We start from the raw sequence: 26,536 nt of genomic DNA on the forward strand, positions 1-26,536 counted from the left end.
GAAGATGAAGCAGCCAAAGAAGACAGCCAAAGAGTGCAGAGAAGCGGATAATTTACAAAGTAAACGATTCCAGCGTAGGTCTTTGCCACAACAAGATTCCAGTAGTTCATCTAACTGGGAATGTATGCAATTGTCGGATGTGTCCGACGTAGATAACAAAGAAGAAGCCGAGTGTTTCTATTGCAATGGACTATTTTCCGAAAATCGTGAAGGTGAAGAGTGGATTCAATGTGGAGTGTGTTCACGGTGGGATCACGTTCTCTGTGCAGGCGTCGATGATGACATTTTCGTCTGTGAAAGATGTTGCTCTAAGTAAAATTATGGTTTGTGGAGTTTTAATTTCAGTGCAAAGCAAACAGTGTTTCTTTTTTTTTCTCGTAGATTTACAATTTAAGTAGTATACATGAAAAGAAGATGACTTTTTTTGTGTGGATTTACAATTTGAGTGAAAAAGTATCAGGCTTTTAAGTTTTTCTAGATTTCCAACTTCAATAAAAAGGAAGAGACACATTTTTTATGTTTCGTCTATCATTTAGTTGAAAATGAGAAATGGGAAAAGACTTCTTTTTTTTTTATATATATAAACTATTTTCAAACAACCATTTATTATAAATGCATTTGTTTCTTTAAATAGTTCCAACATTTTGTGTTCTGCAACTGAAATTATTTTTCTTCACAGTTATGTAGGCGTAATGATTTGTATTAACGTTTTGTATTAGACCTAATGTTTTTCCAGCTTTAGAACAATGTAGATCTATTTTATTTTTGATCAACAATAACGTCAATACAATCATATTATATCTTCATATTTTCTCTTCTTATTTCATTTTCCCGTATTTATCACAATAGTTTCTCTGAAAGGTTGTGTGTCCTTGCTTTATGCAAGTAATATTGATGTAAGCATCTATATGTCATAGCTCCATATTAGGAACCCCAGCACCCCCATATTAGGAACCCCGGTAGCCTAATATGGGGAACAGCAATACTGTTTGTTTTTATTTTTTTATTCTGTGACTATTGTTTTTTCTCACATTTCCATGTGTAGAATAGACGAACAAGGTTTCTGTACAGCATTACCGGAAGTTACACATATTTCCTACAAATCATGTTTAAGCAGGAAGCCTTATAAAAAAACCTCCCCATAATTGGCAACTTTCCTCTATACGAAAAAGTAAGCTTACCTCGTTTTACACAATTAATCACACATTTCAAATATTCATTATTGCTGCTAAACAGTCAGTTTTATTTGTCACTTACACACAGTCAAAACACTGATAGCTTCCATAAAGATTACCCAGAAGTCAAATCGATACACGTGACTTTGTAACTAAACACTGTGGTCAGCAAAACCAAATATTTACCAAATCACTTAAGATTTGATTGGGATAACCAAATAAATCAATCAAATGTTTTGACAGAAAAGTATAGTGTTCATGACCAAACACGTTTGCTTTAAATGACCAAATTTTGGTTAAATTAACCAAATAAAATAAACAAATGCTCTGATCAAACAAATTTGGTATTCCTGACCAAGTCATTTTTTCAGTTCAAGCGTTCGGAAATTAGAAATAATGGAACCTACAGTTCTGGAGAAGTATGATCTGTCAAGCAGATATTGATGAGACGAAGCCTTTGATCTCTGTTGCGGCCAATGTAGAGGAAGTTAAATAAATTACAATGAAAACAGAAGAGCTGAACAGAAAATCTATCAATGTCCGCCCTCAGTCCCACCAGTCGAATGCCGGATGCTAAAGCTAGCAACTGCCCTTGCCATTACCCATTGGGTATGCATCACTAGTTATCTTAATAAAATTATATTAAGAAAATAAAGAAAATATATGCATAGAAATAAGTCAATGTCGACGACGAAGCTCAAATCTGAAACTTGTACTTTCTGAACTGGTCAATAGAATGTCGAAGCTTACTCAGCAATCAAGATGCTAATTGATTTGTTATATGGAGGCATAAAGAGATCTGGAAGAGCAGACTTGTGCACAGTTTATGATGTCAGACTTTCAACAGTGCTATGAAACTATTGCATTATAAACAAAACAGTTCAGAGAACAGTATTGCGGTTAAAGTTGAAAGGTGTGTGCAAGGCCTGAACATGCAACACCAGGTTACATCAACTGCTGTAGGAGATAAAGACAGGAACGTAGAGCTTTGGGACATCGACGAGCGTGGGTCAATCGTATAATAGTGACGATCTGTGTCCAAATGGGCAGTTGTAAGTGTAAGTGATATCAAAAGAAAATAGGGTAGTTAAGATTGACTAAATTTTCCGAACAATGAGAAGAAATTACTTAAGTGGTGAGTTTTTGCATGTATATTGAGTAGGGATGGCCAAAATTTTCCGGAATCCGGATTCCGGAAATTTTGTTTTCCGGAATTCGGAAAAATTCCGGATTTCGGAAAAATTCCGGAATTCAGAAAAAATCCGGAATTCGGAAAAATTCCGAATTCAGAAAAATTCCGGATTTCGGAAAAATTCCGGAATTCAGAAAAATTCCGGATTTCGGAAAAATTCCGGAATTCAGAAAAAATCCGGAATTCGGAAAAAATCCGACATTCGGAAAAAATCCGGAATTTAGAAGAAATCGGAATTTTTCCGATTTTACTTTCCGGATTCCGGAAAGTAAAAATTCTGGAATTGGCCATCCTTAGCTAGTAGCTGTTAAAAGAGAAACACAATAATGAATAGGCTATATATACTGTATTAATTTCTTGTAGTTGGATATGTCTTTATCATTTACGTAGACAATTGCTACTGCAGTTATTTACTACTTTATGAGAAAGGTCTTATTTTCACACACAAAAAAGTCGCCGGTATGTCTCAAACATTATCGCGTTCCCACCTGCAGCTGCTCCAAAGCACTGCAAACTACTTTTTAACCAGGCGAAAGGCAGTGAAGGAAAATAAATCTCAACAAATATTCTAATAACATTCGCTTATTGTCAACATACCTACAGTGAGCGCAGAAAGTGTTCGTACACCGTGCATACTTTATATTGAAAACAGCTAGCATGAGAACGGGAGGTGGAAAATATATATATAACCAGAATTAAGACTACACATTCATACATTTTATTTCTATATACAAGAGAAAGGCCAAACAAACACAATCACTGTTTTGTTCAGAAGAAAAGAGAATTCCTTTTTTGTAAACGCAAAAAGTCACCGTACACTTATGCTTGAATTAATGCTTATAAAGTATATTACGTTATTTAATATTTTGTGGGATTACCCTGTGCGTTAATGATTGTCTGTAGTCTTCGTGGCATTGATTTCACCTGTAGTAGTTCGTAGTTCTGTAGCTTCGGGACTGATTATGTCCCATTCTTCTTGAATAGCTTTTCTTAGGCCTTCTTTAGTAGACAAGCTGTGGCTTCTGATTCTTGTCTCCAGAACAGATCATAGATGTTCTATGGGGTTCATGTCTGGGGATTGGGGAGGTGTGCGAAACTGTTTCAAGGTATTATAGAGTCAGGGGCGGATCCAGAGGGGGCGATCGGGGCGATCGTCCCCCCCCCACAAGAGGAAACTCTTATTTTATATATAAATAAACCCATCCATAACAAGTTTGGAGCTCTTAAAAGTAGCAGTATTACCGCCGACCGCCCCCCCCCAGAAGTCCGTCCTGGATCCGCCCCTGGCAAACCTTGCAGACAGGCCTCGTTCAACAGTACACACAATAATTGCGATGTATAATGTTTCTATCACTGTGCGAAACCATAAAAAAAAAACAATAAAAAAATAATAATAATAAAAAAGAACTGGAAGACCAAGAGTGTTGAGTGAACAAGTTAAACGTTACATTATTAGGGAAAGAAAAAAGGTTCCAAAAAGTAGTGCTGTGCAATTGGCAACGGATCTGGAAACACGCGGTGTTAAAGTATCAGCCAGTACAGTGCGGAATATTTGCAGGGTATCATGGTCGGATAGCCAGGAAAATGTTCTGGGTGAACAAGACAAATCGTATAAAGAGACTAAAGTTTGAAAAAGAGTATAAAGATAAGGGATCAGGCTTCTTTCTGGAATAGGGTCATATTTTCGGACGAAAGTAAATTTAATTTTATCGAGTCCAATGGGAGGCGTATGGTATGGCGCAAGGTGAATACAGAGATGAATCCTCAAAATCTCGACCCTAAAGTAAGACACGGAGGAGGGTCCGTGCTCGTCTGGGGTTGTATGAGTGCCTCAGGAGTGGGTCGTCTCCACCTTATCGATGGAGTGATGATCCACAAAGTGTATATTAACATATTAAAGGAATATCTCCATACTAGTGCGCAGAAGATGGTTCTTGAAAACAATTTATTGTTCAGCAAGACAACGACTCCAAACATACAGCGGAAAATACAGCAGTTTTTTCACTCATATTCACAATTAAACTCATTCTGTTACTCGTCATGCTATACAGAGGTGTATACTCAGGTGAATACTAGTGAACCCCAGTTGTGGTATCTTTGTTTCGTATTCGTACGTCAGGTGTACGATCACTTTTTGCGTCTACTCTATACATTTTCTACGGAATTTATTTACTTTCTGACCATTAAACTCGTCTTTGTGGTTCTTTATTGATATATTCATAAAGCTTAGTTTTCATTATTCATATTGTGTGTGTTATTACACTTCTTAAATTTTCTGTTTCTTTTTCGCAGGCATTCTCGTTTCAATAGCATAGGTGTACGAACACTTTCTGCACTCACTGTATGTACAGTAAATACAAATTTATAATTTTTGACTTTACGAAGTATACAATGTAATTGTTCAATAATTAACATAAGCAGGCTTTCATTAATTTATATTAATATAATAATTAACAAAACTAATAAGCGGGTGATTGATGACTCAGTGGTAGAGTTTTCATCTATGGTATTCTAACCCAGGACATGTGGGTTTTCGATGGCTAATTTTGTGTTCGAAAATTTTCCCGGTGGTACTCTTGGTTCCCTTTCTTATATTTGTTCCATCATCACTCATTAACGAATTTAGTTTATCAAAACTCTATAGCCATATATTCATTCTGTCCGTCAGTGAAACAAACAGTCTCAAGAACTATCTGATGGATTACCAATCAATTTTGGCCATGATGTACAGAGTCAATAGTTAAGAATCGAGTTCCCTGATGAATGTAATATTCAAACCGGAAGCGGTACAAATCAACCATTTCCGGTTTTAACGTTAATCATTATATAGTAAATATGGTAATAGATAGCGAGAAGCGGTTTCCAGTAATCGACATATATAACATTCATGTAGATAGAATGTTACCCAGTTTGTGCATCTGCTGAAAATAATGAGCTTAGGTATTTAGAGAGCATTTTCCGCTTTAGAAAATGTGTGCTTGGTAAAGAATGTAGAGAATTAGCTGAGTCAGGCACGTAGCTAGAATATGGTAATAGGAAGGGGGGGGGGGTCTGTCACGAAATACTGTGGTTATTTACCAGGGGCTCAATCATTCTAAACTATTTTATTGGCAACATATATTGGTTCGTTTAGCCAAGATTTCTAATGGGGGCATGATATGAAATACTGTGGTTACACACCAGAGGCTCGATCAATCTAAATATTTTACTGACAACATACCCATATTGATTGGTTAGGACAATAAAATGAGGATATATTAGTAAGTATTTTAATAAGAAGCTATGAAGAAATCTCGAGTAAAATAATACAAAAAAGTATTGAAAAAGATATAGTCTTCCGAGGTCATTCGAATGGTGTCGAGAATTTTGCGTCTGGGAAATTTGCGCCCTACCTCAAGAACAGGGAAAATTGCGCCTGCGATGTACCTCCACCGGGAAGTTTGAGCCCTGCGAAATAAAAGAACCTATTGGAGCTTACGCATTTCCTCGGAGGGGCTGACATTACAGCATAAACAATCCTCCCCCCACAACCATGCCATTTGTGATTTATTTTCATTGTGGCTATATAAGGGGAGAATAAACTTCAATATAAGCCAAAAGAACACAACGGATCAACGCAACCACTGCTTCTTCCAGAGATGATTTTGAAGGAACACTGGCCTCCCCAGAGCTCTCAGAGTGCCCCCTCGGAGGAGACCAAAATAATACGTCTATAATATAATAATAAATAGAATAGTACCAGCAGTGACCCCCCTCCGGAATACTAAATATGCCCCCCGGAACATTTTTCCTGAAAGAACGACTGAACGCAATTGTGTGTTTGAAGTGTAATTCCAGCAAGTAAACACACTGTACAAAGTTTTCTTGATAATATTACTGAACTGATTTTACATTCACTTTACATTTTCTTTTGTATATTTTGTGTCCTGAAAAGCCAAACAACTCGCAAGGATTGTGAACAGAGATATCTGGGTAGAGCCAAACAACCTTTAGTAGATTAAATTATACTCTTTGATTATATTAATAAATAATTATATATCAGTCATTTATACGTTTATTGTAAATTTTGTAGTATAAAGAAAAACTGTATTTGTATGGATTGCCCTTTAGTGAACTAAAATTGTATTTTTTTCATTTGTTCGGAATATTATAACGGATGGAGTAACTCACTGAGACGATGAGAGGCAAGCCTAGTTCAAGTGCGAGTGGAAGTTACTTTACACAATACAATAATAAGTTGAATTGTAGGGCGCTAACATCCCAGTGCAAATATATAGCCGGCGCATTTTCCCCTCTTTTTGGGGTAGGGCGCAAACATCCCAGTGCAAATATATTGCGAGCGCATTTTTTCCTATTTTTGTGGTAGGGCGCAAATTTCCCGGGCGCAAAATTCTCGCATTCAAGGAAAATATAATGTCCGTGAAGTTGACAAGCCACTTATGTCAGACTCCAATTTCGACTTGGGGGCCGCGGTGGCTCAGTGGTAGAGCGTTCACCTCTGGTGCTTGGGGTCCCGGGTTCGATCCCAGCTCCCGCCAAGTGAACTTTGTGGTGGACAAACACCGTGTGCGTGGGTTTTCTCGGGGTTCTCCCGTTTCCTCCCACTTTCTTCATTCCACCATTTCATTCATTACTCATCATCACCGTCTCCTTTAGCCTAACCGGCATAATCGTGTGACGTAAAACTCAAAGATTTCATTTTCCAATTTCGACTTTAAACGTCGCTAGTGCTACGTTAGTGTTCGATAGTGACGCAAATCGTTAGTACTCCAACTGCATGCCAACACACCCACTTCTAAGAATCATCTCAAAAATGAGGTTAACCGTTAGAGCAAGTAAGTGCTCATTGGTGCCATTAACATTAACGTTAATGCCTCCATCGTACGGCCCTTTGAGTAATAATAACACCACGTTTTTTGCTAGTCTCAATGCGTCCCTATATTCTCGCGAACATTCTGACGTGCCCAAGTTAGTTACTTTTTTTTTTTTTTTGCAACTATTGTTTATCTGTTATTGTTTATTGCTAGTCTGCAGAGTAGTCCTTACATTAATATGCCATTGTCCTTGATAATCATTGTGTATTTACGAGCAGTTTGTTATTACTGTTAGAAGATATCAAAAAACAACAGATAAAATCTACTACTTAACGGTTCATATTTTTCTTTTACAGTACATAAACGATTATTATTATTATTAATAATAATAATAATAATAATAATAATAATAATAATAATAATAATAATAATAATAATAAGACTATTCCAGCATAAAAGTTATCAATTGCATCACACTGGCAACAAGCGACGCATATTTTAACTTCATAAAAAATCGTTTCTCACGATTTTCTGGAAAACTACGTATGATAACATCTTCATTATGTCAAGTTGTTTATCTCAGTGTGATATAAATGTCTTACCTCTGGACAGTGGCGTATTTACGATTTTGTTTCGGGGGGGGCTTTGCTAATTTTCGGGGAGGGCTTTGCCTGAAAATGTGAAAATTCTGCAAGATATTTCATATACTTTACTATGGTAAATAAGATTTCGGGGGGGGGCTTAAGCCCGGAAGCCCCCCCCTAAATACGCCACTGCCTCTGGACAATATCACAGTAAAACAAAAATTAAATATTAGGAGTACATCGTACTTTTGGACTACATCTCATTAACCATGGGAAGATTGAGTAGTGTCTACTTCAGGATGTAAGTTTCAGCTTAACTTGCATCATACATTCCCAGACAACACGTACGTGTACGACACATGTGCACTATCCATGCATAAGCCGTACATTTGCACATGTGCATTTGTGTGGATGATGAACACATACATAACCCGTGCATAAGCCGTACACGTGAATTTGCGTGGATGAAGCACACATACATAACCCGTGTATGTGCACACGTGCATTTGCGTGGATGAAGCACAAGTACAGAACCCGTGCTTAAAGCCGCTATGTGCACATGTGCATTTGCATGGATGAAGTACACATTTATATAACCCGTGCTGTAGCCGTTATATACACATGTGCATTTGTGTGGATGCAGCGCACGTACGTAACCCGTACTTAAGCCGTTATGTACACATGTGCATTTGCATGGATGAAGCACACATTTATATAACCCGTGCTGTAGCCGTTATGTACACATGTGCATTTGCATGGATGCAGCGCACGTACGTAACCCGTGCTTAAGCCGTTATGTGCACATGTGCATTTGCATGGATGAAGCACACATTTATATAACCCGTGCTTAAGCCGTTATATACGCATGTGCATTTGCATGGATGCAGCGCACGTACGTAACCCGTGCTTAAGCCGTTATGTGCACATGTGCATTTGCATGGATAAAGCACACATTTATATAACCCGTGCTGTAGCCGTTATGTATACATGTGCTTTTGCGTGGATGCAGCGCATGTACATAACCCATGCGTGAGCCGTGCATGTGCACATGTGCATTTGCGTGGATGAAGCACATTTAAATTACCGGTGCTTAAACCGTTGTGTGCACATGGGTATTTGCACGGCTACTGCACGTGTGTATGAGACGTCCATAATACCGTGTAAGTGTATACTTTTACTTTCATTCTTTTACTCTCGTTCTCATCAACAGAAAGAAACCTCCATTTTTAGTAGGTGTCGTTTTTCCTCCAGGCGGTGTTATAGAGACTTTTCGACGAATAACAGTTGAATGATTGTAAAAACTCCATAACGTCCACTGAGCTAGGATACAAGATAAACAGGTGGCAGCATTGTACTGATGTAACTACAGTCAGGCAGTTCATAGGTTTACAAAATTATTTTCGTGACCAATTACAGCAGAATATGTTGCGTTATTTGTTACTTGGCAAACATGTCAAAGATACTACCTAAAGCTTTGCTCGTTGCAAATAATAAACTCCAAACCTAAATTCTCACTGACAATTATTAGTTACTTGTTATATACTTTGAAGGTGATGTCTTTACAGTTATAGATGGTGTTACTGCGTGAGACACCAAATATATAACGTCCTTTTTTCGTTGCATCACCTCTGTACTACGAGGAAATTACCTGTGCACTACATGTAAATCATCTGGGTACTGCTTCAAATCACCTCTATCGTACATGTAAATCATCTGGGTACTGCGTGTAAATCACCTCTGTCCTACATGTAAATCACCTGTGTGTTACGTGTAAATCATCTCTGTCCTACATGTAAATCATCTGGGTACTGCGTGTAAATCACCTATGTGCTACGTGTAAACCACCTCTGTCCTACATGTAAATCACCTGGGTACTGCGTGTAAATTACCTGTGTGTTAACGTGTAAATCATCTCTGTCCTACATGTAAATCACCTGGTTACTGCGTGTAAATCACCTGTGTGCTACGTGTAAATCACCGCTGTCCTACATGTAAATCACCTGTGAACTACATGTAAATCGAATATGTGCTACTTGTAAATCACCTGCGCGGTAGGTGTAAATCACTTGTGCAGGACGTGTACGTGTGCATTGCACATGTTCTGTGCACGTGAAGATGTTGAATAGAACCTGGCATGTATATGTGCATCACATGTACAGGCGTGCATTTATACAGATGATGCACATGTTGCATCCGTGCAATTGTACATGTACTATACGGATACTGTACGTGCATTGTGCTGTCTGGGTTCTTAGGATTAAAAAAAGGAAATTTGTTCGTTTGCATTTGAACAAAATTCTTAGGATTACAAAAAGAAAAAATAATTTTTCCGAATTCCGGATTTTTTCCGAATTCCGGATTTTTTCCGAATTCCGGATTTTTTCCGAATTCCGGATTTTTTCCGAATTCCGGAATTTTTCTGAATTCCGGATTTTTTCCGAAATCCGGAATTTATCCGAATTCCGGAATTTTTCTGAATTCCGGATTTTTTCCGAATTCCGTCGGAATTTTCCGATCTTACTTTCCGGATTCCGGGAAGTAAAAGTTCCGGAATTGGCCATCCCTAATATTGAGTAATATTAAGAAAGTAATTGTCAAAATGACAATCATTTCCAAGCTGAGGACCTAAAAACGCGGTGGCAACGGAGAGCAAAGACTCCGTCCCATCAATATCTGATTGAAAGTCCGTACTTCTCCAGAACTGTAGGGCCTATTATTTCTGATTCCGAACGACTGCGAAACGAATGATTCCACACATTCTTTTCTATTCCCATTATCTACTCCTACACAAAATTTGGTGCAATTATCTCTGAGCGACACCACACCCTTCTCTCGTTAGTAGTGTATGTCAGAAAAGTAAAAGGTGCCAAAAAATGAACCCTCGCTCATTGTGAACTAAGATACGGATTTGTACGGACGAGAGGAGATAAAAGTTTAAATTTTTACAGGAAGTAAGAATTGAAATGAATGGTTTCATTGTTGTATGTGAATTAAGATATCTTAGAGAATATTGTTTCTTTTGTTTGCATTGTATGTTGCCAAGATAATCCTGTGTCCATTCAGAGCTGACTAACAGCTGAGATTTCAGGAAAGAAATATTGGTTAGATTTTTATTTAACTAAAAAAAAAAAAATTGCAACTAATTCTGCATCAGGACAGTTCTATTTGTTTAATTATTGTAATTACGGCTTAAAAATGATCTGAATAAGGGTATGCTACTGCCCGGAATAAAAATGAAAATAACAAGAAAAAGAAAATATGTATAACGCATAGTACTAAATACACCAAACATCTACCATATAATTTAATAGGTTCTAATAATAATAATAATAAAAGAACAAACCTTTAACAGGTTTTCCATTGTCATTTAATATATTGTCTTGAAAGTCGTAAATTAAGGCACCTTTGTCACCTTGCTTGAGAGATGAGTTCCTGCAAATGAACAGATCTATAAGTATCAGTAGTGTAATTTCCCGATATTCCCTCTTAAGACTTTGAAATTAAAATTAGGTAAGGATAAATTTTGGGTTGATTGCCTCAACAACAAAGTTATTTCTTTATTTTCAACGGAAAATTAAGGGGCAAAATTGACCTGGCATCCGCATTTCTTTTCCAGTTTGAATGCGGTTTCTTGGTTTCGAGTAGATATATGACATTAAGAAATATTTCAGTAACTATTTACATATTAACATTAATTAAAATTGTAATTTCGCGATTTTTCCCTTTTAACCTTGAAAATAACCTTAAGGGTCGAAATTGAATTGGTATCCATCCTTACTTTTATTGTTTGCATACAATTAGCTGTTCTAGGGTCATCATCATAGTTATTCTGCCTTTATTGGCAGGTCACTTGCCGCAGCTGAGAAGCTTCCATGCTCCACGGTCCTCCGCTAACTTCTTTGTCTTCGCGTATGATCTTTCTGTTTTTATATTATCCATTAATTGTAGTCTCCTTCGCCCCCTCCCTCTCTTTCCCGCCACCATACCCTCTACGACGTCCCTCATGATACAATCTCTTCTTAGGCAATGTCCCAACCAGTTTCTCCTCTTCCTAAGCAATGTCTCCTCTTCCTAATAATATCTAAAAGTGTTCTTTTCTCACCCACCATTTCTAACACTCTCTCATTCGTTTTCCGCTCGACCCAACTAATTCTTTCCATTCTTCTCCACAGCCACATTTCGAAGGCTTCCAGTCGATTTTCATCACCTTTACGTAATGTCCACGTTTCCGCCCCATACAGTACAACACTCCACACGAAGCATTTTATGAGTCTTTTTCTCGACTCTTTATTCAAGGTTCCACAAAACAGACTTTTCTTCCTCCTAAAGGCTTCTTTCGCCATTCCTATCCTTGCTTTTATTTCACGTTCGCACTTCGTGTCATTACTAAGAATACTACCCAGATATCAAAAACTATTTACTTGTTCTATTTGCTCCCCTCCCACTTTTATATTCGACACAGACCTCTTCGTTCCAATCACCATGGCTTTTGTCTTTCTAACATTTATTTTCATCCCATATTCTTCAAAGCCCTTTCTCATTTTTTCTAACATTTTATTGATTTTCTTTTCAGATTCTGCAACAAGCACCATATCCTCTGCAAATCTTATGCATCTAATCATTCTACCTCCTACCGAAATGCCATCATCATCATATAGGCTCTTTTTCACTACCTCTTCTAGATAGACATTAAATAGTGTTGGCGAGAGGTAGTTACCCGATATTATCAAACATTTCAGTAATCTCATCAATAGCACACCAATTTACCATGCTTCCGTCTCACAACTCTGCATGTGGGAAAGGTAGGATGGAGCCGTGCGTATTTGACCTCACATTGTCCAGTTATTGGTCACAGATAGAATCCCAACATATCAACGAAAATATAGTTCAAGTTTCTTTTTGAGAAAGCTAATGTTGCGATCGATGAAGAAACCAAATTTCATGTCGATTTTGTTCTGCGTAACTCGAGAAATAGGTGAAAAGAAAACGGGCATCCGATGTGCATCCAGATGGATCTGTATGGCCTCTCCATATCCTATCTAGTCTAGATAGATCCAAGTGGGTCCCATGTGGAATTCTCATTTCCAGACTTGTAATTATGAAGTTAAATGAGTTTAAAATACTTCACATTGTAATAATTAGTTCTATTAAGTTTCTGTAAAACCACGTTGTTAAAGCCATGAAGTAATTTAATCTGCATTTCTTTACTTCAGAAGTAAAGTTTAAAACTGCACAGCAATAACTTTATTTTCAATTAAATATTCGTCGTTAACTCCCACAGGAGAAACATAGGAGGCAATGCTAACTATATATATATCCAACGAAAGTTAGCAGAGTGTGTACTTCCTTCGGTGCGACGGTAGAAGAGAAGAGGAACTGGACAGGCGCCCTGCAGTTTGTTGGAATTCTGAATGTGCTTTAGGTGCTTTTACTTTACACTTATCAAATATTTTGTTATTTCGTGATCAAATGTTTGGAGGGATCTGCGCCCCACTTTTTTTTTTTTCAGAAAATACGAAAGCCGTATTCCTTGATTTTACGTCTACAATACCTGTACACAATTCCATTGCTTCGGCTCACTTCTTGTCACCATTCGGGCGGCAAATTTTAGAATTTTGGATGGAAGCTTTTGCACCCGAACTGTTTTTCCGTACAAAATAAAAAACACGTATTCCCTTATTTTTTGCGTATTGTCCCTAAATGGAGTTTTATTGCAATTGTGAATATGCATTAGGTAATATTGAATTGCACTTAATAGATACTTTGATATTTCGTGATCAAATGTTTCGAGAGGTTTGTGTGCCCACCTAGAAGTTTTTTTTTTTTTTCAGGAAAATAAGAAACAAGTATTCCCTGATTTTATGTCTGCAATATCTGTACACAATTTCATTTGTTTCGGTCCACTCTTTCTTCTCCTTCAGGGGTAAACTTTCAAAATTTTGGTTGGGGCTTTTGCCCCTAAACGTTTTTCCGCATAAAGATATATATCTCCGGAGATATTACTCAGTAGTAAAAGTTTGCATTATATCTGAATTACTCTCTAATAAATCAAACCTTGTGAGGGAGAGAGAAAGGGGGAAATAAGAAATACCAACAAAACACCAGAAAAGAAAACAAAAGAAACAAAAATATTTGTCCCTCTTTTTTGATTGCTCTCCGTCGTTTTGCATAACTAAAACAAATGGCAAGAAATATTGTAAAGGCGAAGGTTGGTACAGCTGTGCATTGAATGGTTTTATAAAGATAATGCAGTAAAATTTGTGGGACCGTATGTTTCGGGTTTCACAATCATATGACATGAACGGATTCCACTTTACATATTGAATGAAAAATGACGACTTTTTCTGGAAATTTGGAAAATCAGAACCGATTGTTATTCTGACAATATGTGGCTTTGACAATATTCGCACTTAGAAACCAATATACTTAACGTCTTCTAGTGGTTGCCACAATCCTGTGCAACAATGGCAATCGTCTTATATATATATATATATAAAAAAGGAAGATACATACTTAATGTCCGGAATAAATTATGGTCACAAACCAAACACTAAACATTACAACATAAAAGAAATCAAACAACTAAATTAAATAAAAATTATGTGGCTCTAGTGTCATTCCGAAAAAGAAACTAACTACATTTTAATATGTGTTTCTATTTTGTAACTATGGCCTCTTATCGAGATGTTCTCTACTACCTTTAGCAATGTATGGTTTTTATTCCAACAATCTACGCTGAAAAATGTTCATCCATTCACTTTTTTTTTATCTGTTCATCGTCATACCCTTATTATACCTTTAATTTAACATATAAGAATTATTTTGAAGATATTCTTCAACTGAGTAAAAGCTTTGTTCTATCAAATACCTTTGAAGTTCGATTCTAAAGCTGTTTACAGAGACTTGATTCTTTTTATAGGCATTATATATGTTTGTTCTGTGTGAAATGAAAGTGATGCACGTGAATGATTCGATTCAAATAAATATCTTCTTTATTTCTTGTTTTAAGTTTGGGTGTCTTCGTTAACAACAAATACACTACAACAAATATTCTCAATGCTAGGGCTCTCAATACTCCACTGCAAGCAAAGAGAGGTTCAAGTCCCGTAGAGCTCCACAGGAAGTTAGGCGGGAAAAGTAGAACCACAGAGCTTTCACATCAATCTAGGTGGTTTTTGCTAGGAATCTCTAGAAACTACACTGCAACCTAAGGGAGGAGTACAGTTTCCAACAAAGCTCCGCTGCAAGTTAAGTGGGAAAGGAAACTTCAGAGCTCCACAGCAGGCTGAGATGTTTGGATTAGGATAAGGTTCTTCCAGAGCTCCAATGTAAGCTACGAGAAAGGAGCTGACCAGCCGAAACTGATAGCAGTTGTGGTGATCCTCGGAATTTTATAGCTGTTCATGTGCAGTGGTGGCGCTGGTGTTCTTCTTCTGTCACATGATGAGTGGTGTCGCTGATTCCTGTCGTATGTTTCTCATATTTTTTGTAACTTGTAGTAAATGTAAGTGGTGTGTTTATAAATAAAATCAAATGTTGATTGTTTGTAAATAGACCCATGTGCAGTATATTACAATATTCAACATTCATACGTTCACTGTGCTTAGTATTCGCGGAGAACCAATGGTTCTGATTGAACTGATAGTCTCTGTCCTGTCAGTTAGGGCAACTCGACTGATCCTTCTTTCCAAGTTACAGTATTCTAGCTACGAAATGAGAACACTGATGGGCAGTCGACTGTGGGAACGTTTGTTAACCCATCGGGTACAGAACAAAAAGATCGTTGACGCGACTTGACACGCGAGCGGTAATTTGTTGAACAGACCTATCTCACTTGTTGCTGCCTTAGTATATGGCTATGCTCTAGAACACCTAATTATATAACAGACATTCGCTGGTGTGTCTTGGGAATGATCCACACTTAATTACACTCATCTTGTTGTCCGACAATCTTTACAGTATTAGCAGAATGCCCTCTACAGACACTACGATCAGTCTCCTGTTTAAGGCGGTCGGTGTGTTAGAAATTTCAAGCTAAAATCAGTATGCTCTATACAGACATGCATTCTGAGGTGCGAATTTCGTTCGAGTCCGGCAATGTACTGTATGAGATGCATTAACAGCAGTGTCTTAGTTTCACATCGTACACAGTAAAACTTCAGCTTCGAATATCAAACAGATTACTGTACGATAGACGAAAAAGTAAGAAAATTGAACAGTTATGATTTGAAAGTTTACATAGCACAAGTATGCAAATAGTTTCCATCGAATAAAATAGATGAAAAGTTTTCGAAGGGAAGAAAGTGTATTAGTATTCGTTGATTTAGAAAAGGTTTTTAACTGCTTGAACAGGGTACTCTGAAAGACGATTAGTACGAAAGAAAAAAATCAGACTCGGAAGAAACTTACATAAACTATTAAATGCTAGAATAGAATAAATAGGATAGTGAAGTTGGAAGAGGTTTTCGATAAAACTTTTGCCTTTCAGTCACATTATTTACTATGTAGAAGAGTAGCAAACAAAAGTTGAATTAGGGAACAGGTCAATTTGACAGCATCAGGAACAATCATTTCCAACTGTCTGCTCTGTGCTATCACAGTTTACTGCTGGCCTCAATTAAAGGGAAAGAGCTGGCAGGTAATGTGACATTGATAAAAAAAAATACAATCATGCCAGTCAAACAAGAACATTGACAGCATTCTTTTCAAGTATATTATCACTCATGACTGCGCATGCGCTGCCAACATATGATTTCCCGTGTCATCCCCTCCCCTCAATTTCTCATTGTGTTTCTCCTGTTATTCTCATGTTTCTCCTGTCACTCTCCTTTTCACCTGTGTTTCTTTGCTGTCTCGTCTGAGGAAGGAGCCATTTCTGGACAGGGTGATGACTTGTTATGAGAAGTGAGTCCTTTACGAAGCTCCACAGCGCCGTTACCATTGGTTAGCATCCCACAAACCGGTTCCAAAACAGCCGAAACCAGCACTGCACCAGAAGATTCTCCTGTGTGTTTGGTGGACTGCTCGCAGCATCGTGCATCGAGAACTGCTACCAGGTGGTCAGAGCATCAATGCAAAGTTTAAGCAAAGAAAGGTAGAACATGCGGATGGTTTTTCAATACTTAGATAATATAGTAGGGGACATATGTATGTTTTGCCCCACTTTCCCCCTCCACCCCCTAACTGTCAAAAAAATTATGAAGCCACCCCTGACTATTGTACTTTAACACAGAAGGATACCCCAAAGTGAGATTGAATATGCTTTTATGACATTTAAAATCATAAAAACTAATATCTAAAACTTATAACTAACTTACATCTAAAACTTATAACTAAAACTACAACTATTCCTCTTCTATCCCATAATGACCCCAAGCTAATGTATTTACACCATCTCTTAATATATATCTTTTATCATCTGAGGAATCTAATGCTAGTTTATGAACGGTTATGCTATATATATCGTGCTTATAACTCCTAATGAGGTTTATGTCTTTATATGTTTTCACATTTTTAAATAAACTTTCTTTATAATCATTAAACTGTAACTCTTTTGATATTACAGCTTTAGTTACTCCTTTAGCTTTTTTCTCTTCTTTATTTTCTACTCTATAAGCATACATCTTTGATCTCAATCCAATAAACTCTGTCATTATCTTACCTTTATTCTCATCTTTCATCTTACCTATTACTTTTTTGTTTATTAATGGCAGTCCATATATGTTATTTTCCCCGTATTCACTCGTATCAAACTGGTCAACTATTTCTACTATATCTTTATAAAAGTCATCAGTTTCAATCTCATATATAAAGCTATCAGTATCCATATAACATAAATCTATATTGTTTCCATATTTCGGCTTCATCGTGTTATAGTGAAAATCTTACATTAATAGCTTCGATAGTTCTAACACACTCATACCAACATATATTGGCTTATTAAATGTTAATCGCTCTTTTTTCATATGTATAGCACACAAGTTCTCACTAAATATTGTTCTGTAATCAAAGTTAGGTTTAGCAATTAATGCTTCTACCCTCTTAGGATCACATTCTAATTGTATGGGCTGTCTTTTTCGAATATTTTCCATAGTCTTTCCAAATACCGAGTTATTCATGAGCTTATAAAAATCTTCTTCAAATTTGTTTTTAGCTTGCGTCCTCATCTCTGTATTTAAATCAATGTATTTCTTTAGCCAGTTTGATTGTTTAAACTCTAATACACTATGCACTTTCTTCAATCTCATTCCAAGTGACATATAAAGTTTTAAGTTTCTATAGTGAATTACATATCTTTCCTTATTGTAAAGCGTTGTTAATAATTTCGATTGTTTTGAGCCGGGTGGACACATGTTCTCTGGAGCTAATGGTAAATCAGAATGCTTGTTATATAAATGCTTTGGATATTCTAAATCTACTTCTAATATGTAACCAGTTTCTGAGTCATCCGGAATGTTCATTATATCTATGTAAGGTTTAACCCACTTAAAATCTTTATAAGGCATGTATTGACTCATAGCCCATCCATATAAGTTGTTTGCGTCTAGATATGCTAGGTATGTTGAACACTCATCTTTATTATAATCTTGCATATATTTGTTGTTAGTTTTTACATATCTTTTACTGCATTGTGAGATTCCCCCTCGTATACCCTTTTCTAACATTAGTATTTTATCATAATCAGTCAACATTTCTAAGTTAATTTTAGTCATCTTTAACATTGCATCCCACGATAGACCTGGTGCTGTATAATACCAAGCAGGATCTAATCCATATGCTTTTAAACACACATCTCTAAAGTTTTCAAATATATCTGTTAATTGAAGGACATCTGTTTTGTTATAATGTTTAGTTAAGTCCTCCAATAACTCTAGATTGAATTCTTTACAAACTCGTACATGAAGCTTATGACGTTCAGGACTCATTTTTTCTCCTGTTAATCTGTTTGTAAATTTGTCTGGAGATAATGGAACAGGTTCTTTCAATTTTTCAAATGAATCAACATAATCAAATGGATAATCACCTTTAGTATTAACTAGGTCAAGTTTATCAATCGGAAAAAACTTTAATGTTTCTCGAAATTGTTCTGGCTTTAAATTCTTTGTTAACTCTGCTAAACTCTTTGGCATAAATCTAAATGAATCAACAAATCTTAAATTTATTCCATCTTTTTCTGATTCTGCTTTTACATATTTTTCATATGTTATGTACCTTTCTTCATTGTTTGCAATCAGTTTAATTTTCTGTGTATCATAAGCTAACTCCTTAATAAACAAATGCGTATCATAGCCAGTTAAGTTGTGAAGAAATACAGGAACAAAGTTAGGATTTTTATAGTTTAAATTGCAATAACTGTGAGCTGCACCTCTAAACTTTCCAGTTAAATGATCATGATCTCTTACTTTTGCTTTATTATTTATCTTATATAAACACTTTTTTAAGTCATGCTTCCATTCTTCTATTTTTTCACTCATATCATCTTTATCCTTGTAGAACTGTATTTTCTTCTTCAGTATATTTATTTTTCTCTCAACAGCTGGTGGTAAGTCATTCAAGTTTTTCTCACATATATGGCAAGTATCCGAACTGTTATAAGCTTCTATTTCCTCCTCACTAAGCGGAATCATATTAACTACCCTGTTATATATTTTCATAATTTCTATTGCTTCTTTTTGTAACATTTCAATAAATACTTTCGCAGCATCTGAACCTATATAACTAACAGGGGCTTTGTAGTCTCCATTTGAATATTTGACATAGTAACAAAAACTCATTGGTTTATGCTTTTGATATTTTACTGTTTTACTACAATTATGCTCTATTTTTAACTTACATAAGATACATTCAAAGTCAGCAATTATCGTAAATGGAACTTTTAATGATCGATTATAGTTTTGAAACTTTATTTGATTGTCGTATGGTTTTGGAAGTTCTATTCTAACAGCCTCATGTTCTTTACAATCTAATTCATGGTTTTGCAACTGCTTCTCATTTCGAAAGTGTCTTGTTAAACATCTATCACAAAAGTATAACTTTTCATTATGTTTTGTCACTTGACTTCTTATTAATCGTGATAAGTCTTTTATCCAACAAAAATGACGGTTTTTTTCATCTTTTACATATAATAAATTGATATGAGTTTCCTGCTTATTTTTTGTGATTTGAAGTGGATATACATTATAGTTCTTGTCATAGCCGTAAACATTGATGGAGATATTACTTCTTCTTTCAAATTTTGGAATATCTTTTAACTGTACAGGAAACTCAATACCATCACAATATTTCTTTTGTAATTCATTAACAAGTTGTTTATAATGAGAGGGTCTTTGAGGATTTTTTGAAACGGTTCTATCAATAGGCTTTAAATAACTTGCAATAGAATATAAGAAACATTTATTATCTTTATTTTGAATATTCATTACTGCTTTCTTATCTTTAATCTGCTTTGGAAGTTCAATATAGGAAGAAGCTCTTAATGGTACATACTTATTTAATCTGATTTCTAGGTGTTTAATTTGATGTAACGTCCACCCTGATCCTCGGCCTTGAAATTCTTCCATTTCTCTACGAAGTTTTTGTTTTGCATAAGATATATATTCATTTAAGTCAGTTGATTCCAATATTCTCTCATTCTATGTTTTAAAATTGCGCTCTTGTATTTCTTTATCTTTAATATAGTCACAAATGAAAACGAGATTTACTTTAACAGGGTTGAATTTTAATTCTTCTTTGATTTTGTTAATAGCAACTCTTCCACTTGTATCTAAAAATTTTATTGAGTCTTTATATCCTCCTATGTTTTCTACTTTAATGGATTGTAAACGCTTCTTGAGTGCTGTTTCTTCTAATTTAACTTTGATGGGTATACGTGCTGGCTTCGGTTCTTCAATTACTTCTTCTTTAAATGGGAATATATCTCTAATCTGTTTTCTGCTTTGTTCATCGTCATGTTGTTTAAGAAGGTCTATCAGTTCTGCTTTTCTTAATCGGGAATATCTTCTGATCCCCTTCTCCTTACATTGTCGCCTTAACTCCACTACAGTAAATTTATTATAATTATTCATCCTATTTATTATATAGAAAATAATCACTCTTCAATCTTCATCTTCATCAAAATTTTTAATTCATTTTTGTTAACTAATACAACAGCTAATATTCATGTGACCTGGGAAATCTCGATGCCTATTAGCATATTGTATTAGAACAGGACTTTCATGGGAATAACCCATCAAAGTCACATATACACATATTAAAATTAAATCATTTTTGTAAACTTACTCATCATCATCATCATCATAATCATCACTACCATATTTATATTCATCATCACTATTCAAATCAGATGTTTTTTGTTGTGTTATTAATAATTCTTTTTCCTTTAACAGTATTTGCTTCTCTAGTAGTGCTGGTAAGAGTTTAAGATCATGATGAATTAGTTTAAGTCTATCATGTAATAAATCAAATTCTTTCCCCATATTTATTATATAGAAAACCAACAAAAAAATGAAATAAATTTAAAATCTAAGAATAAAAACAAACATGACTAGTGCTAAGGAAATATTATCTTACAAACCTATATTTGATTGTGTATGTAAATATTTAGATATTGGTGGTTATAATGATGAAGACAAAATAAATTTTAGCGTGTCCATAGGTATGTTAGATCATTTGTTCAAGAAAGCCACTAAAGAAAACAACTCATTTCTTACACAAAACATTCTCTATGCAAATGTTATGAATTTGTCAGATGAGATATTAGATTCACTGACTGATGAACAATGGTTATCTATAGGTTATGATGATTATGAGGAGGAATATAACTATGATCACATTACAGAAGACTTCATACGCAAATATCTGCAGAAAGTTAATTTGATTGAAATATGTTTATGGAAAAAGTTATCGGAAGAGTTTATAAGAGAATTAGCTGATAAAGTTGATTGGGAGATTATTTCAGGAAGCCAAGACTTATCAGAAGACTTTATAAGAGAATTTGCAGATAGAGTTGATTGGAAAGAAGTATCGTATAATCAAAACCTATCTGAAGAATTTATTAATGAGTTTATAGACAAAATTGATTTTGATGCTATATCTTATGGAAACAAACTGTCTGAAGCCTTTATACGAGAACATGCAGATAAAGTTTCTTGGGGACGGTTATCTGGAACTCAACCATTATCAGAAAACCTTATAAGAGATTACGCTGACAAAGTAGATTGGGAAATAATTTCAATATTTCAAAATTTAACAGAAGGATTTATTGCAGAGTTCAAATACAAAGTTCATTGGCATAATATTTCAATTTATCAAAACCTCTCTGTAGAGTTTTTATATTTATTTAGACATTATGTAGATTGGAGAGTTATAATAAGAAAATACCGTAATAATCCTGATTTAGGTGGTATATTGAATTTAGCATTCGATGTTACAACAGATGGTTTGTTTAATGTTTAACTAATTACCTTTTATGACTATTATATCATAAAAGTTATAACTTTAATTATCTAATATTAACCTTAATTATCTTTTATGACTATTATATCATAAAAGTTATAACTTTAATTATTAGATATTAACCTTAATTATCTTTTATGATCATTATATCATAAAAGTTGTAACTTTAATTATTTAATATTAACCTTAATTATCAGATAATAACCTATCATATAAACAATCAATTTCTTTAATCAATTCTTCTTCTGATAGTGACGTCCAAAACTCATTACCCTTACCTTTACGAATATCTAGTTCTTGCTGCATTAGGTTGAATAGCTTAATACTGTTAGGATCTCTAAACTTTTCATATATTATTACATGATTAGGATATTTTTCTTCTGCTTCATTAATAGGCTTATATAGGCTTCTCTTCTGACAGCGAATAGCATAATAAGGGAAAGGATCATTAAGTTTGTTATTCTTGTATATGATTAGACAATTATCTTTTGAATTATCGTTTGTATATGGTGCTGCGATTGTTTTAAGATGATTTATTTCTTTTTCTTGTTTCTCATTGTTTATACGTAATTCATTCATTTGTTGTTCTATCTCTTGCACTCTTGCTTCTAGTTGCTCCTGTTCATCCTTGTATTGTTTAAAGTCTTTTGTGTAATAGTCGATAATGATTTGATTGCATTTAAGGTAAAACTCAGGAGAAACCCATCGAGATATATCCAAAATCAACTCTTTATATACATATGTTCCTCTTATTTCGTTCCATGTTTCACCCTTACCTCCTGTTATTGTTTTGATAATTTCATCTCCTATTGTTATAGTAGATGAAATATACTCTATTAGCTCTTTTGATTCTTTATTTTTCAGCCAGTTGTCAAACCTCTTACCGCCCATAGCACACAACTTAGTAGCATTGAAATATCCTGTACTCTTATCTATAATCAATTTAAAATCACCAAAAACACCATACCAATAATTACCTTTAATCTGTTCATAGCAAATATCATTTAAACAGAGTTATAATAAGAAAATATCATAATAATCCCGATTTAGGTAGTATATTGAATTTAGCATTCGGTGTTATAACAGATGGTTTGTTTAATGTTTAAGTAAATAACTTTTATGATTATTATATCATAAAAGCTGTAGCCTTTACAAATATCTAAACACACAACTTATTGTTAATTGTCTCTTATACTCAAAAACAAATCAATAACGAACTCATCATCTTCTCCATCCACATTTTTTAAGTCTATATGGTTACCATGTGAAATAATACAATCATACTTTTCTTTCGCTTTGTTTAGAAGATTGATTGAATTTGGATCTTTGGATTTAGACAATACAGACATGTTAGGATACTTTTGTTTTAAGCATTGTAATCTTGTCTTTATACTACACTCTTGAATTCTTCCAACCCAATATCTGTAATTTTCGTAAGTCTGAACTTGTTCTCTTTTGTCTGTTTCGTACTTGTCTAATATATTTTGTAGTTGAATAGGAGATAGATTCTTTCTAATAATAATTAGTTTGTGTACTTTTCCCGGATTTTCTGTATGTTCTGCAGCTATTAACTTGAGTTTTGATATTTCTTGTGCTTGTTCTTCGTTTTCTATTTTTAATCTTTCCATTACTTGTTCTGTCTCTTCTACTCTTGATTGCAATTCTTCTTGGTTTTCTCTATATTGTCTAAAGTCTCTAGTGAAATAGTCTTCTATGATTACAGAACATTTTTCATAAAAGTCGTGTGATAACCAAAAAGCAATAGATAGAAAAATTCTTTTGTATACATACGTGCCAGAAATTAAATTTGTCATATCCGATCTTCCACATGGTTCTACATAGTAAAATGGGTTTTGCAGCTTCCCGGAAAACTGGGAAGCTAGGTTTCTCTTATAATAATCCAATAAATCTTTTAAGTGTTTGTTTTCTAACCAATGATCAAATCTTTTTCCGCATTCTTTACACAACTTGGTAGCATTGAAATATCCTGTACTCTTATCTATTATTAACTTGAAATCACCAAAAACACCATACCAATAATTACCTTTAATCTGTTCGTAGCAAATATCGTTTAAACTAAGTGAACTATCCGTAGTACTCATATTTATTATATAAAAATAATTATTTATTTCATTTTTGATTAGCTTTTACGGTTATTATTCCATAAAAGACAACATTTATATTTACACTACAACATTACTTTTATCTACCCAACTATTATGTGAATCAAACCCTAGCCATTTGACATATACTTTATCACCTTTCTTTCTTAACACCTTTTCCACCAAGTATTCATCTTTATGTTTCGTCTTTAATAGTTCTAGTTCATAAAATCTACCTTGTACATCCTCTTCTTTTAAATCTTTAATTCTATATGTAGGCGGATTGGATGGAATAACTTCACTAATAACAAATACTTCTGTTGACCAATTAGGTGTATATCCTTTTTCAAGTAACCCTTTCGACTTACTTATACGAACATGATCACCTAACTTGTATTTGGGCTTAACACGCTTATATTCTTTTTGATACACTTTCTCCAATATTGTTTGCTCATTCTTCTTATTAACTTCTATAGGTTTTAAACCAATTGTTCTATGTACTCTATTATTATACTCACTAACCAATGTTGGTAATATCTCTATCCATTTATAATTTCCTTGTGTTGTGAACCTTTTCCACATGTTTTGTTTAAGTGTTCTATTGAATCTTTCAACAACAGAAGCTTTCTTACCTCTATAGGTTGAGTAATGATTAATCTTATTTTCATACATTAACTTCTTAAACTCTTTATTGTAAAACTCTTTACCTTGATCAGTTTGTAAGTTACTAGGTTTTCTCGTTCTTAATATGGATTCGAATGCTTCTGTAACATTCTTACCACTCTTTAACAGGAACAGCAAACGCATATTTCGAAAACACATCTATAATCGTTAGCAAATACTTATAACCTTTATTTAATTTGGAAACACCTTTTAATACTCCACTATCCATTTCTACAAGATCAGCTTGCCAAAGATCATCGATACCTTTTATAACCACACTTAATCTGTCAAAGTTTTTTCTAGATGGTTTGTGAATTTCTTCTATAATGTCTTCTCTAACACCTTTACCTTCTTCTAGTCAATCAGGCTTTTTAACGAATTGAGTTTTAGTAACACCACATACAGAACAAATACCTTTCTTTAGATATCTTCCATTCTTTGTTTGTTCTATTCTAATGGTATCTTTCTCCGTATTTGTCAATTTCTTACACTTAACACAATACATCATCATTATTTATTGTATAGAAAATCAACGAAAAAAAAATAAAATCTATCATTACCTAAAAATTATACGTCTTTAGGAAAGTTCTCTTTCTATGTACATTACAACAAACAATAATTGCCCTTCTTCCATAGCTGAATTTTTATTTGGTTTAATTGTAATTATATCGTTCTTGTTAAAGTTAAAAGGTAAAGTTTCAAAGTATCACCCAAATATATCTCTAGAAAGTATTTATCCAAACTTAATTCCATGTGCATTATTTTCCCATTATAGAGAAATTTGTAACCATTAGAGAGATTAAATATTCTAAAGATTGGCTCCTTAACGTTTTTAGCTCTTAATCGATATAGTAGAGGTAGTTTCTTTCTGCATAATCAATTTAGTAGTATCCATCCTAACCTTTTGAAAATCTTCTTTCTTGACGTATGTGTCTTGTAACGTTTCTAATGCATCTTCAAATCGTTTTCTATCGTTCTCTAATTGAGCTTCTATTGACCTAAGTTGACTTACGCTAACAACATCATTTAAATTCTCCAACAATTTTAATTTTTCTTCACTAATATCAACATTATCTTTTCTATCTTTAACATTACCAAATATATCCATACTCATTTATTATAAAGAAAATGTCCATCCTAATTTTTCAAAACATTTCTTTAACATCTCTGTTTGTTTAGATGAGTGTTTAAAATCAATATCAACATGAACATCGTGCTTTTTCAACAGATGGTACAATACACATTTCAAGTTAATAAACAATACTCTTTTTGGATACAGTTCTTTAAAGGTTTTGTATAAGTTTTCGAAGTCGTCTATAAGTGTTTCTTCCATATGTCGTAAGTTTAATGGTTTTTGATCGGTAAGGTGATAGTGTATTAAATAAACATCATCATAATATTTTGTGTATTTGTTTTTCTTTAGTACTTCTAGAACATCTTTTGTTGATATTAAATGTTTTGATATATCCCTAAATTCATCATTTAACACCTTGAACACATCTTCAGGAATAATTCTATCCTGTAAAGCTTGCAAACGAGATAACTGTAACTT

The 26,536-nt window shown here is 34.4% G+C and overlaps 1 protein-coding gene across 3 annotated transcripts in view; it reads right to left on the minus strand.

Moving 5' to 3' along the window:
- LOC145695218 (alpha-(1,6)-fucosyltransferase-like) overlaps positions 1-26,536 on the minus strand; it is a 250,604-nt gene that overhangs the window by 174,378 nt on the left and 49,690 nt on the right. For all 3 annotated transcript variants that reach the window (XM_081772207.1, XM_081772206.1, XM_081772208.1), the window contains exon 3: positions 11,109-11,197. In XM_081772207.1, the coding sequence (XP_081628333.1) occupies positions 11,109-11,197 (89 nt within the window). The remainder of the gene's footprint in view (positions 1-11,108; positions 11,198-26,536) is intronic.

This window comes from Thermobia domestica, chromosome 9 (genome assembly GCF_964235325.1).
Source record: "Thermobia domestica chromosome 9, izTheDome1.hap1.1, whole genome shotgun sequence".
Classification (NCBI taxonomy): domain Eukaryota; kingdom Metazoa; phylum Arthropoda; class Insecta; order Zygentoma; family Lepismatidae; genus Thermobia; species Thermobia domestica.